The following is an 11148-nucleotide window of genomic DNA, read 5'->3' as shown; positions in this document are numbered from 1 at the left end:
AGCACTTTCCATACGGATATCACAGAAAATCAGTGAAGCCTCAGCCCTGCACCCAGTCACCCTGTAGAGCAGAACATGCACTTGGGAAAACAAGAGGGGGTATCACAGGGCATTTTTCCCAGCTGAAGTGGAATTTGGATGATGCTGGTATTTGAGGTTGGAAAATACCAGCAGTATTTTATTTCTCTGATTTATGGCGAATAGGCTTTTTGTTTTTCCACGGGGAGGAAGTGTTACATCAAAAGGTTTACCTATTGTTTGTTTTCCATTTATGTTGCTTACTGCTGTCGTAGAGGTCAGAAGGGAAGGAAGTCCTTTGGAGAAGTGACGTCCAGGGTCAGTGGGCTAATTTCTGACGGGAGCCAGATCGGTGCTGTAGGTTTTCAGAAGGGTGCGTGTCTGCTGGGCTGGGGAATAGGGAAATGGGAGAGTTTGGAAAAGCATATTGGAAAGTTATATTGAAATTGTGAGAGACTGGGAGCTTGTGGGAAGCACAAATGGAAAAACATTGTGTTCTGCTTTGTTATTTATACTCCACCCTTTCCTTCTTGGCTTTCACTGTGGACATCATTGTTTCCTCTGTCAATGAGCAAACAGCATTCTCGACTGGTCAAGGATCAGTTAGCCAGCCTAAACACTCCCAAAAATTCTCCTCTGCATCCAGTGCTGTGTTTGCTGCTGCCTCTCCCAGCACAGAGGCTCCAAGCAGCCTCAGTCACTGCTATGTGCATTTACAAAATGAAACATCCCCCTCCCCGCCCGTGTGAGGAGAATAAATAGGTCAGTGTGAACAGTGTGATACAGAAGAGAGCATCTTAAGAACCCAGACCCATTTCTGCCTTTCCTGTGTCACCCCCGCCACCAGCAGAAGCACACAGATGCAAGAAGCTTTATTAGTGATGTTTTAATAAATGGGACCAGCAGAATTGGTGATAAATTCTACTTAAAGGAAAACAGTTCAGAATTAAAGTATTTAAACATATGCATCTTGCTGTTAAGACTGTATCTCATTGGAACTGAAGTGCTTGTGCATGTGTAATGTACTCCTCACTGTTAGCTCAGTCTGCTCTGTTTCAGCAGAGGCTGTAGCAGAGCAGCTCCTCGCACATAGCTCTGGGAGAGCAGCAGTTTTGAGTGCCATGTCTCTGCCTGTAACACTGATGCTGATGTAATAAAACCCTCTCTGTATAAGAATTAATATTCCAGTAATGCCCAGAGGTTGTAAGTGTGTAGTTAATAGCTCCCAAGGCCAATGGAAATTAACACAGCCATAGCAGTCACACATTACTTGCTGCTGGTGCAGTATATCTTTGTGAAAACTAATACAGAAAATCATTCTCTTAAGAATAGCATCAATTAACTGATTTAATTCAGCGATTAGTCACAAAATGTCTTATTCCTGTAGTGCTCCCAGTAAGTAATTTGGAAATACCTGATGATTAGGAAGCCAAATGCAAGGTGTACTTTTAATTTTAGTAGGCAAACCGTGGCTCTGTTGAGCTGAACTGTGCAAGGCAGTTGTGGGTGAAGCTTTGGAAGCTCTCACAAGTAGGTGTCAGCGATGCTGGATGCCACTGGCTGCAGATAACCAAAAGGATACCACATTTGCCGCTGCAATTCCTCAGTGCTGTTTTGCAATGAAATCCCCCTCAAAGGGTTTTTGCAGCTCTGGGTGCATTCTTCCCATGCAAGAGAATGTGCACCCCACTGCAGGGGCTGTGTGTGAGCCTGTCTCATTATGATTAACTTCCATGCTCACCAAAGTTAAGCAGGAGAGACAGACAAGGCAAGGCAACAAGACTTGGGAATTCTCTAATCCTTGGTTTTCCTACCTGAGGTAGCAGGGTTAGAGATGCTGGGAGTAGAAAAGAGAGCAGCTGGCAGGAATCTGCTTGTGAGCAAGAAACAGGACTTTGTCTGCTTTTCCGTGAACAGATTCATCCATCCTTATTTCCCGTTACCTCAGAGAGCCCCTATTTATGTGCTGGAAAGAATTCCCCCATTAAACAGAATGCTGACTTCTCTGGATCCTTGCAGGGAAATGTTTCCATGGTGTACGTGCTCCTGTGATTTCTTTCTCTCTTTAACCTTGAAACAGCATTTCTTCTGGCTGTGCAAGGTGTACCTTGCTTTCTGTGCTCTCAATTAAGCAAATAGGCATATGCTTGCTTTGTGCCCTCATTATTAATTCCAAATGTTGAGTTCAGTCTACACGTAGCAGGGGAGACGAAGGGGAGGGATGGGGTGGCTGTGCAGCCAGATATCCTCAGTCGTGTTTCATAATGCCAGAGCGTTATTTTGCCACCTAAGGGTTAGAGTCCCATTAGCCCTCACATCCTGGCCATACTCTGCTCAGCCTTAAGCAGTGCACATGTGCTGGTACTTGGAGTATGTCAGGCATCCCATCTAGTGCTGATGCCCATGGAAAAGATACCCTCTTTCTGGTATCTGCAGTGCCAGGTTTAAATCGAGATTTTCATAAGGTGCTTCATGACACTCAAGTTTAAGCAGGGATTCGGTTTTTAGAAAGTACTACATGCTTTCCTTCTAAATATTAGCCATTTTGGTTTTGGTCTTTCAATTTAGTAATTCAGATTCTAAAATACAATAGCATCTGGCCACCAGGAGTGTTGCAGTGTTGGTGCTGGAAGTGCCTGCGGTGACAGTGACCAGGATGAGTTGAATTGCTGCCACACATTTATGTCTGCCCGGGGCACTTGGCACATGGGACAAGCTCGGAGTTAGAACATGAGTTGTGTTGGCACAAATGCACAGGAGATGACGAGGTGCTCGAATTACGAGCAAGCTTTTCAGGAGAAGGGAGTGCGAGAAGAAGGTGGACCTAGGGGCAGATGGGGTAACCTGGCTGCTAATTGTGTCCTGCTTCTGTTCCTCTTTACAGCTCAGGAGTGAAGACCCTGCCCCACAACGCCAAGGTGCACTACAACTATGCCAATTTTCTGAAAGACCAGGGCCGTAACATTGAAGCAATCTACCACTACAAAACTGCTCTCAAGTAAGTCCCTTGGGGACCTGGTGGGGCTCATGCTGTTAACCCATCTCCTTCCTGACAGGCATGGGGCAAGTTGGCTGCTCCTCATCCCTGGCTCCTGGGAGCAGCTTGGCTTTCAGAGCCTGGGAAAGTTCCCTGGCTCCGTGTTTGTGTGTCATGAAAAGAGGTAGCCTGGCTTCCCTCCAGCTCCACATGTGTGTGTGTGTGTGCACTTCAGTATACGAGATAGAAATGTTGCCATAGCTACACGTTGAGCGATGAGGTGTCATTTACACAGCTGAATGTATGCTGGTAAGCAGGAGGTAGTTGTCCTAAATGCGTTTTCAGGTTCCTGGGCCATTTATCTTAGTAAATTGTTAATGGTGCATGCCTGGAAAATGTCAGTGCGGTAGCCATCTGAAGTGCAGTAACAATAATGGTACTTACTGCTTGTATTGAGGCTTCTGTCCACAGAGCTTTGCATGAATGCTAAATTAATTGATCCTGAAAATGCTCCTTTGCAGTAGCAGGGCAAATATCATTGCTGAGGTTCTGTACAGGGGGAAGCCGAAGCAGGAGGATGAATTGCCTTGCCTATAGATGAGCAGTAAACCAGGCCCCAGGGCTGGGCTGTGATACAGGACATGTCCTGTGGTATGTGTGAAAGACCCTTCCTTCACACACAGATGGGGTCACTCCCTGTGAGCAGCTTCCTCCACTTGCTGCTCCTGCCAGTGCTGTTTCACGCAGCTCAGCTGCTCCCCAGGCAGTGCTCAGTGCACCAAGCAGGTCACCCCAGTTCCCCAAACCTCTCCCCTCTGGTCCTTGGGACTTGGAAGAAAGCCCCTCTGGGAAATGAATGCAAGGAACAGGGCTGGGGGGATGGCATGGTGGCAAGGGAAAGCAAGCACGGAGTGTGCAGATAGTGTTTTCAGGAGTAGAAGCATGTTTGGGAAGGACAGACAAGGTGAAGAGTGGCTCTGATGGACAGCAAGGGCAGAGCTCAGCTCCATAGGGCATGTCAGGAGGTGGAAGAAATGTTCTTTCCTGACATGTGTTGTGACAGAAAACTCCAGAAATTACATGTATGTTTTGTCTTTTGGCCAGCTGAAGGGTTATGATAAAAGCTCTCCAAGGGCTCCTAACACACCCAGGTTGACCTGTGAGGACAGGAGTTCATTGTCACTGAGGAGGGACTGAACCTGGGTGAAGGTGATTTTTAGCTTTTTTGAGCAACATCCTGTTCTGTTTGACCATGCTGGGCATTTAGGAAGTCATTTAGAAAAACCTCCTATGTTTCCAGCAATGGAAAATCTAGCACAACCACCAGTAAACTGTACTGAAGGTTAATTACATTGGCTGCTGAAAATGTCCTCCCTTATTTTTAGACTGATTTGTTTAACACCAGCTTCCAGTCATTGAATTTGTTTACACCTTTTAATGCCACACTGAAGATCCCATTACCAAAAGTCCATTTTCCATAGAGTGATCAACTCCTGCCTTAACCTGCTGCTTGATAGGTGCTGGTTTTTTCAGCATTACAAGGTTTTGCAGTCCTCCAGTTGTTCCTGTATCTAGTCTCTGAAATTTCTCCAATTTACTAGAAAAGCCTATTGCAAGTTAAAAAGAAGAGGGACTGACAAAAATTATCCAAGCCCTGAGGTGGAGTGCACAGAGTAATGTAACTGCTCCTACCAGCATTGCCTCTGCTTGTGTAAATGGGATTTGCAGACAAAAGATCTTCTCTAACTCAGCAGCACGCATTTATTGTAATTATAATGCTGTTTTCTGCTCCGCAGTATTTCAATTATGAAAGAGTCTGTTTTAAGAACTGGTTGCAAACATTTTCTCAGCTGTATTACATAGCACTGTTTATACTGATGGTGTTGTTTATAGAGCATCTGAAGCCTTGTTGGGGCTTGGAGCCCCACAGAACCAACTGTGCTCTTCTCTAGGTGCTTGGTGTCTCGTGGCACTGGTACTAGTGCCCACTTGCTTCAGTAATTTCAGGATTAACTGGCAGTTTGGAAAAGTGAAACTCGCCTTGCACATTCTCTTTCTGACCCAAAGGTGCAGGCCAGGAGTTGGAAGTCTCCATCACTGGGAAGCTGCACTACTTGTTCCCATCACATTGTATTCTCTGCGCTTATATTTTCCTTATTTTTACTTCTTCCCACCTCTGTTACAAGGAAATTATTTGGGGTCTGTGTAATAAGCAATAGAACAGTGTAAGTAAAAAGTGTAGTGTGTTCTCTTGTTGAGGAGTACATTCTGTAATGTCTGTGTTTTCCCTTCAGACAGACAGACCCTTTCCGCAGTGCCAGGGGCTGTGTGGGGGCCCTGCAGCCGCTGCTGAGTGCCTACATTTGATGGCTGTGTTGAAGCAGTGGAGAAGCTGCTGGGTGTGGGACAGGCAGCCTCAGGCAGATACAGTGGCAGACCCTACACAGGTATCACAAAACCCAGCTGTTTATCCATTCTTACAGACACCAGCTCCTCACAGACTGCTCTGATTGTAGACCAATCTCCACAATTAGAGAGAAGGAGGTAGTAGCTGTAACATCCTGAGCAGATTTTGATGGTTCAGGATATTTTTGGCCACTGGCTTGACCTGGAAAGATGAATTATCACTCTGTAAATTTCCATAACAGGGAGTAGGCAGACCAGCAGCTGAGGTATTCACACAACAAGCTTTCATGATTTCCCACAGGTACCCCTCACTGAGTGCCTGATCTCCCAGCAAGTGTGGGTGGATCCATCCCTCCCCATGTTACAGAAAACCCAAGCTACTCAGGAGGCTTCACAATCCAATGGCAGCACAGCCAAGAGTACAGAAGATAAAAATATTATTTCTGCCTAGTGCTCAGTGAGCAGATCAATAGGGAATTAATAAGGAAATGGAGTCGATAAGGACACGGCTTGCTGCCTGGGAGCTCCTGGGAGACAGGAAAGGGAGAGCTGCAGTGCCTCAGCGTGTGATGGCTCATCCACTATTCCAGCTTTGTGCCAAATGACAGTGCAGGTCTGCTTGATCTCTGGTGAATGAGTTTAATTGTTCAGTAAACAAAAGTGATGTTGTCAGTCTGCACTGTGCTGCTTGAACTGCGAGCAATTGCCGTTCCACCAACTCCACCAATGTAAGGATGCACTTCCACGCGCTCCTGCTCTGCCAGAAGTGCTGCCTGCCATGGGTCTGCTTGGCAAAGCAACACATTGCTCCTGTGAAGTTGTAGCTGTGGGAAAAGATGTTGAAGTGCACACAAGTCACCTAGTGAAATCCTAGCAATTGGTACTAAATCCTGGAAAAGTGATCCCCAATGCTTTAACTGCTCCCTTTCCTGCTTTCAGACACAGGTGGGATTCCCTGCTGGCAAATGTTGGTGCACCTCTGTTGGCTTCAGGGCACAAAAGTGCTGGAGGAGTGTAATGTGTTTTCTCTGACAGTGAAACTGCAGGGGAGGTTTCCAAGGCAAACTTGGCAATCAGTCCCAACAACCACCTGTTGGTGCCATTGCAGGTGGCCCATCAGATAACTCATTCCTCAGCCCAGCCCAGAGGCCAGTGACACAACACCCTGACCTAGCCAGGCTTGGGTAATCAGTGCAATCTAATTATGCTCTCCAAGAAGTGAAAACTGAAATGAAGTGCACAAATGGAGGATGACGTTGGAATTGGAGATGGAGAGAATGAAAAGAATAAAAATTCTTTGTATGTAGGAAAAGCTCTTCCTATATGTAGTTTGTAAAAGGGGAATGGAAATGGAGCCCTTCAGAGATTCCAGATGAGTTACCCGTAAAACAGGCCCGACAAACAGCTGGCATTCAGCAATTGTCGAGTGGGTTATAAACCTTTCATCTTACCTGCAGTAAAACAAGAAAAACACAGCGCTGGATTAGACTGCTTCACTGGTTTGCCTGACATATGGTAGTGACCCCAGGAGATCCTGGGGTTTTTTTGGGGTTTTTTCCTGCAGAAAGTAAAGGCTGGAAATACTCCACCTGAGATGTGAATTGACCACGACTATTCTGAAAGATGGCCTTAACATTCTTGCTGCTTCTGCTGCAGGTTTGTGGCTGTTGTTAGGAATTCTGGAGAACCTCTGCTCCTGGAGATCAAACAGTGCTGATCTTACCTGAAATGTATCTCACCACTTGTCTCCCATTTGTGAGTGAGAATATGAGGTGGTGCAACCTCACTCAAATATGAAGAACAACTCTGATGTGCTAATGAAGATGTTTTTGCTGTTGTTGATAGTTACCAAGCTTTCGTCCTGCTTCTCCCCAGCCTTGTGTGCTTGATGTTACTGTTGAGACTGTTTTATTGCTCCTCAGGAAAGCACATGGGCTGACATGCAGAGAGAGAAAAACGCCTGAGCCTTAAAACCCATTCGGTGAACATTTGTTATCAATTAAATCAATCTCCTTTTAACAGTGGAGGGAAGAAAAATAATTTGTCTTCCCTCCTACAATTGCACTCATTCAACATTTTAATTCCCAAAGCAGTTCTGTCTTACCATCCCTCTCCATGTTTGTTGCCGGGGCAGTGTTTCCCATGGAGGGCAGATGGGTGGGGCTGAAGGAGGTTGCTGGGTTCCTGGCTGGATAAACACACTAAATAAATCCTTGGGTGGACAAACACACTAATAATAGTTCTGGGCTATCCAAGCAACATTTCTGTGTCTGAAAAAAGGTCATCATCTAAAAATTCATGTTTGCCTTCTGGATGTTAAAACATGCCTGACAGCACAGAGTCCTGCAGGAGGCATCCACCTCATGTAGTGTGATCCTGTGAATTTATGTACATAAATGCACTGGTGCGTGTACCTGAGAATGCACACATTTCTGCAGCATTACCTCTGTGTGTGTACATGTCCATCAGTAGGTTCCTAGCCACAAACTCCCCTTAGGCTTTCCCTGCCAAATGCTGCTGACCAAACAGAGCGGGAAGGGGACCAGCCTGCCACGCAGAAACCTTCATTCCCCCTTGTGGCGTCCTCTGGAGGAGGGAGCCTCTGGACAGCAAGTAAGAACTCTTGGCCTGCCTTTCTTTGCAGTTCAGGGAGCTGTTCTGCTGTTCAGCCTTCAGAGAGAGGAGAGAGTGGGCCAGGAGGCAGAGAAACCAGTATGAAAACACGTGGTGCTGCAATTTGTGTGGTCTAGCTCTTGCAGAGGAGCTTGCAAATAATACATCTTAGGCCATTGCTTACAGCGTGGGAACTGGGAATGCTGGTTTGGGGCATCAGTAAGGGTCTTGAAATCGTGGTTATGTATCCTTAGTACTCAAACACAGGCTAGATGGAGAAGGGAAAACAGTGTAAGTAGCTTGTTCGTATCCCTCATTTGAGGGAACAAAATTGGTTCATAGCATCATGAAAATGGGTAGAAAAGAAAAAAAGCAAGGCTGTTCTTTCAACTCACTACATTTTAGAAATAAAGCCCTAATGCTGTAAGGGAGACTCGGGTTTCTTCTTAAGCTTTCTCACACACCTTCCTGCTGGGGTTTTATATATCTTAAATCATCGGTATCTGGGGTTGTTTAAATTCAGTTAAATTGCACTCTCCATGCAGTAAAAAAATTGTATTCTTCCAGCCCTTTATGTGTGTGTGTCAGTGTATTTGCCTTGAAAATGCCTCTCAGCATGGACTGCAGGTGGCCTTGGATACCATCTGTGATTTATTTCTGGGAAGAATTAAAATATGAGCACCATTTGTTAGCCTGTTTTTAGTGAGTAAAAAATGTGCAGTGCTGCTTTGCTGTGGCTGCTGTGGCTGCATTTGCTCCCGAAACCGTGAGTGCCCTTCTGACATTCTGATATTACTTAGATCAGGCCCTTGGATCAAGCCTGGAACATCTTCATAGAGATTTCATGTAATACTCTGCAATAGTGGATGTTACAGGCTGGAGGTGGATCATGTCCAAGTGGTTGGGAGTAACTTTGTGTGGTGGTCTGATTTGAGCTTTGACAATAGGCTTAAGGAGTATTGTGTAGGTGTGTGGTGGCTGTCCTGAAGCTGGATGGAATTGTTGAGTATTTTAAAGGTAATTGATGGCTGAAAGGGCTGCTTGATAATTCGAATCAGAGACTTCATGGCCTTTACAACACATTGCATGGGATGGTGGCCAAATTACTTCAGCCAGTGTGATTTATTTTTGAACCTGTTCTCTATATAAAGTTCTAATCCCTGCCTGTTTTGAGGGCTGTTACCCCTCTGCTCAGTTTTTCTGCTTTTTAGTGATAAAATAACAATCAATCAAGGCACAGGCTTTTATTTACTTAAAAACTGAACTGGTACTAAGTGCAACCATGAGCCCCAATGCAGAGACAGTATGTGTGCATTTAGAGCTGTAGAAGCTGGGTGTGCCTGCTGGGATGGACAGATGGATGTGTAACTCAGCCCTGGACACTGGTGGTTACAGGTGGGGTCCCTTCCTATACCATGGTGTCTGTTGTGGGTACAGGTCCTTCAATGCTGCCCTTCAGGGACTTGCTGGCTTTTCAAATACATCTTCTTAGGGAAAAGCCCCCATCAGCTCTGAGGATGACAACTCCATAGCCTTTCTCCGATACTGCATCAAAGCTCTGCCTACTTATGTATTGGGGACTGATAATATGGGGAAAGAAAAATGCTTTTCTGATGAAAGGGTGTTTTCTTATTAGGACAAGGCATCTATTTTGATTTTTATGTGGGTTATGCAGAGAGAAACTTACGGCTGTATTTTGCACATGTTTAAGTCTACCTTTCACTTCTGGCTAGTGATAGCCTCAAATGCAAGGGTTAGTTACTCATTCCCACAGCCACTGCTTTTTTTCTTAGCCTGCTGTCCTTGTTTTTATGAAAACTGTACAGTATGGGGCTGTACAGCTTCCCCTGGCACCTGGGAGCCTCGGGAGATGGCAGGTGTGATTTCACCCCCGTCTGCTTCGGTGAGAGTATGTTGGTATTTTATCCCCTCATGTCACGTTTGATTGAAGGGCTCACCTGATGGTCTCTTGTTTGCTGTGGGGTCCCTCAAGATTCTTTGGGCTCTGTGGAGGTGCCTGCATTGTTCACACTGTCTATAAGTCAGGCATGTTGTGAATTATTAGCCCTTTGCTGGGCTTTGGGAGTGTTGAGGTTTCTGGGATTTTCAAGACTTACGTGGATCCTGCATAAATTCTTTATGTGAGAGAATAAGCAGACAGCCCCATTTGATAACCTCATGTTGCCTCCACACTTCAGGGAACATGCAAGTTTAGCAGGAAGGATTTTATTTATTTATATTTAGCTGTGATATTGTTTGACTTAAACTTTGTTTGACTCAGCTCTAACTCTCAGGCTTCTATGCCTGCCCAAGTTTGAAAATGTAATGAAAATTTATAAATTGTAATATTGTTTAGTGTGCTACAGATTGGTTATTTGAATGGCATGCTTTCAGATATTGTTGTGGGTTGGGGGTATTTTTCCTTAATGGATGTCAAGCTCAAAGAATTAACGAGGTTTTTGTCAATTTACAGATTAAATCTACTGAGAGTCTCCGGTTTGTTTGTTTGTTTGTTTGTTTTTTGGCATTTCTGTCCTGGAGAGGTTTCCCTCAATATCAGGGTGCTCTGCCCTTCAGCCTTGGAGGCTCACCCTGCTGAGAGGGTTTGCTGGTGGCAGGGCACCTGTGGGCTGCTGTTCCTGCCTGCTGGGCTGATGGGCAGGGGGAGAAGCCATAAAAACAGGACCTTACTTCCTTCCACTGATCCCTGGCTGTGATTCAGCACTTGCTATTTATACCCAGTCAGCCTCTGGAGATCCCAGGTTAGATCAAGATCCTGCTGTAGACGCTGCTGATCAGGCATGACCCCGCGCTGACTTGTGAGCAGGACCTCCCTCAGGAGCTGAGCTGGCCCATGTAACAGCAATGAGGATCCTCATGGGACCCACAGCACTGCTCAGGGATGCTCTTTGAGCCCCCAGCACCAGACTGGGATGGGATCACTCCCTGTCTTACTCCCGGTGTTGTGTCAGGACCCCCTTGCAGCCGAGTGCATGGAAAAGGGTGTGATGTAATACCCAGCTCCAGGCTGTGCTGTGTACAGCCAGGAATCTTGCTGCTTTGTCACGCTTTCACCGAAGAAGATTATGCCTGAGGCTTTCAAAGGAACCTAAAAGCATTAGATCTCTCACTTG

At 45.8% G+C, this 11148-nt stretch overlaps 1 protein-coding gene across 1 annotated transcript in view; it reads left to right on the top strand.

Moving 5' to 3' along the window:
- The window catches only part of TMTC1 (transmembrane and tetratricopeptide repeat containing 1), a 138205-nt gene that overhangs the window by 96210 nt on the left and 30847 nt on the right, over nt 1-11148 (top strand). The window contains exon 11 of the mRNA XM_017739963.1: nt 2903-3016. Within this exon, the coding sequence (XP_017595452.1) occupies nt 2903-3016 (114 nt within the window). The remainder of the gene's footprint in view (nt 1-2902; nt 3017-11148) is intronic.

This window comes from Corvus brachyrhynchos, unplaced genomic scaffold (assembly GCF_000691975.1).
Source record: "Corvus brachyrhynchos isolate BGI_N302 unplaced genomic scaffold, ASM69197v1 scaffold27, whole genome shotgun sequence".
Lineage (NCBI taxonomy): Eukaryota > Metazoa > Chordata > Aves > Passeriformes > Corvidae > Corvus > Corvus brachyrhynchos.
The sequence above is the reverse complement of the archived record's forward strand: the minus strand, read 5'-3'. Positions and strand labels throughout refer to the sequence as shown.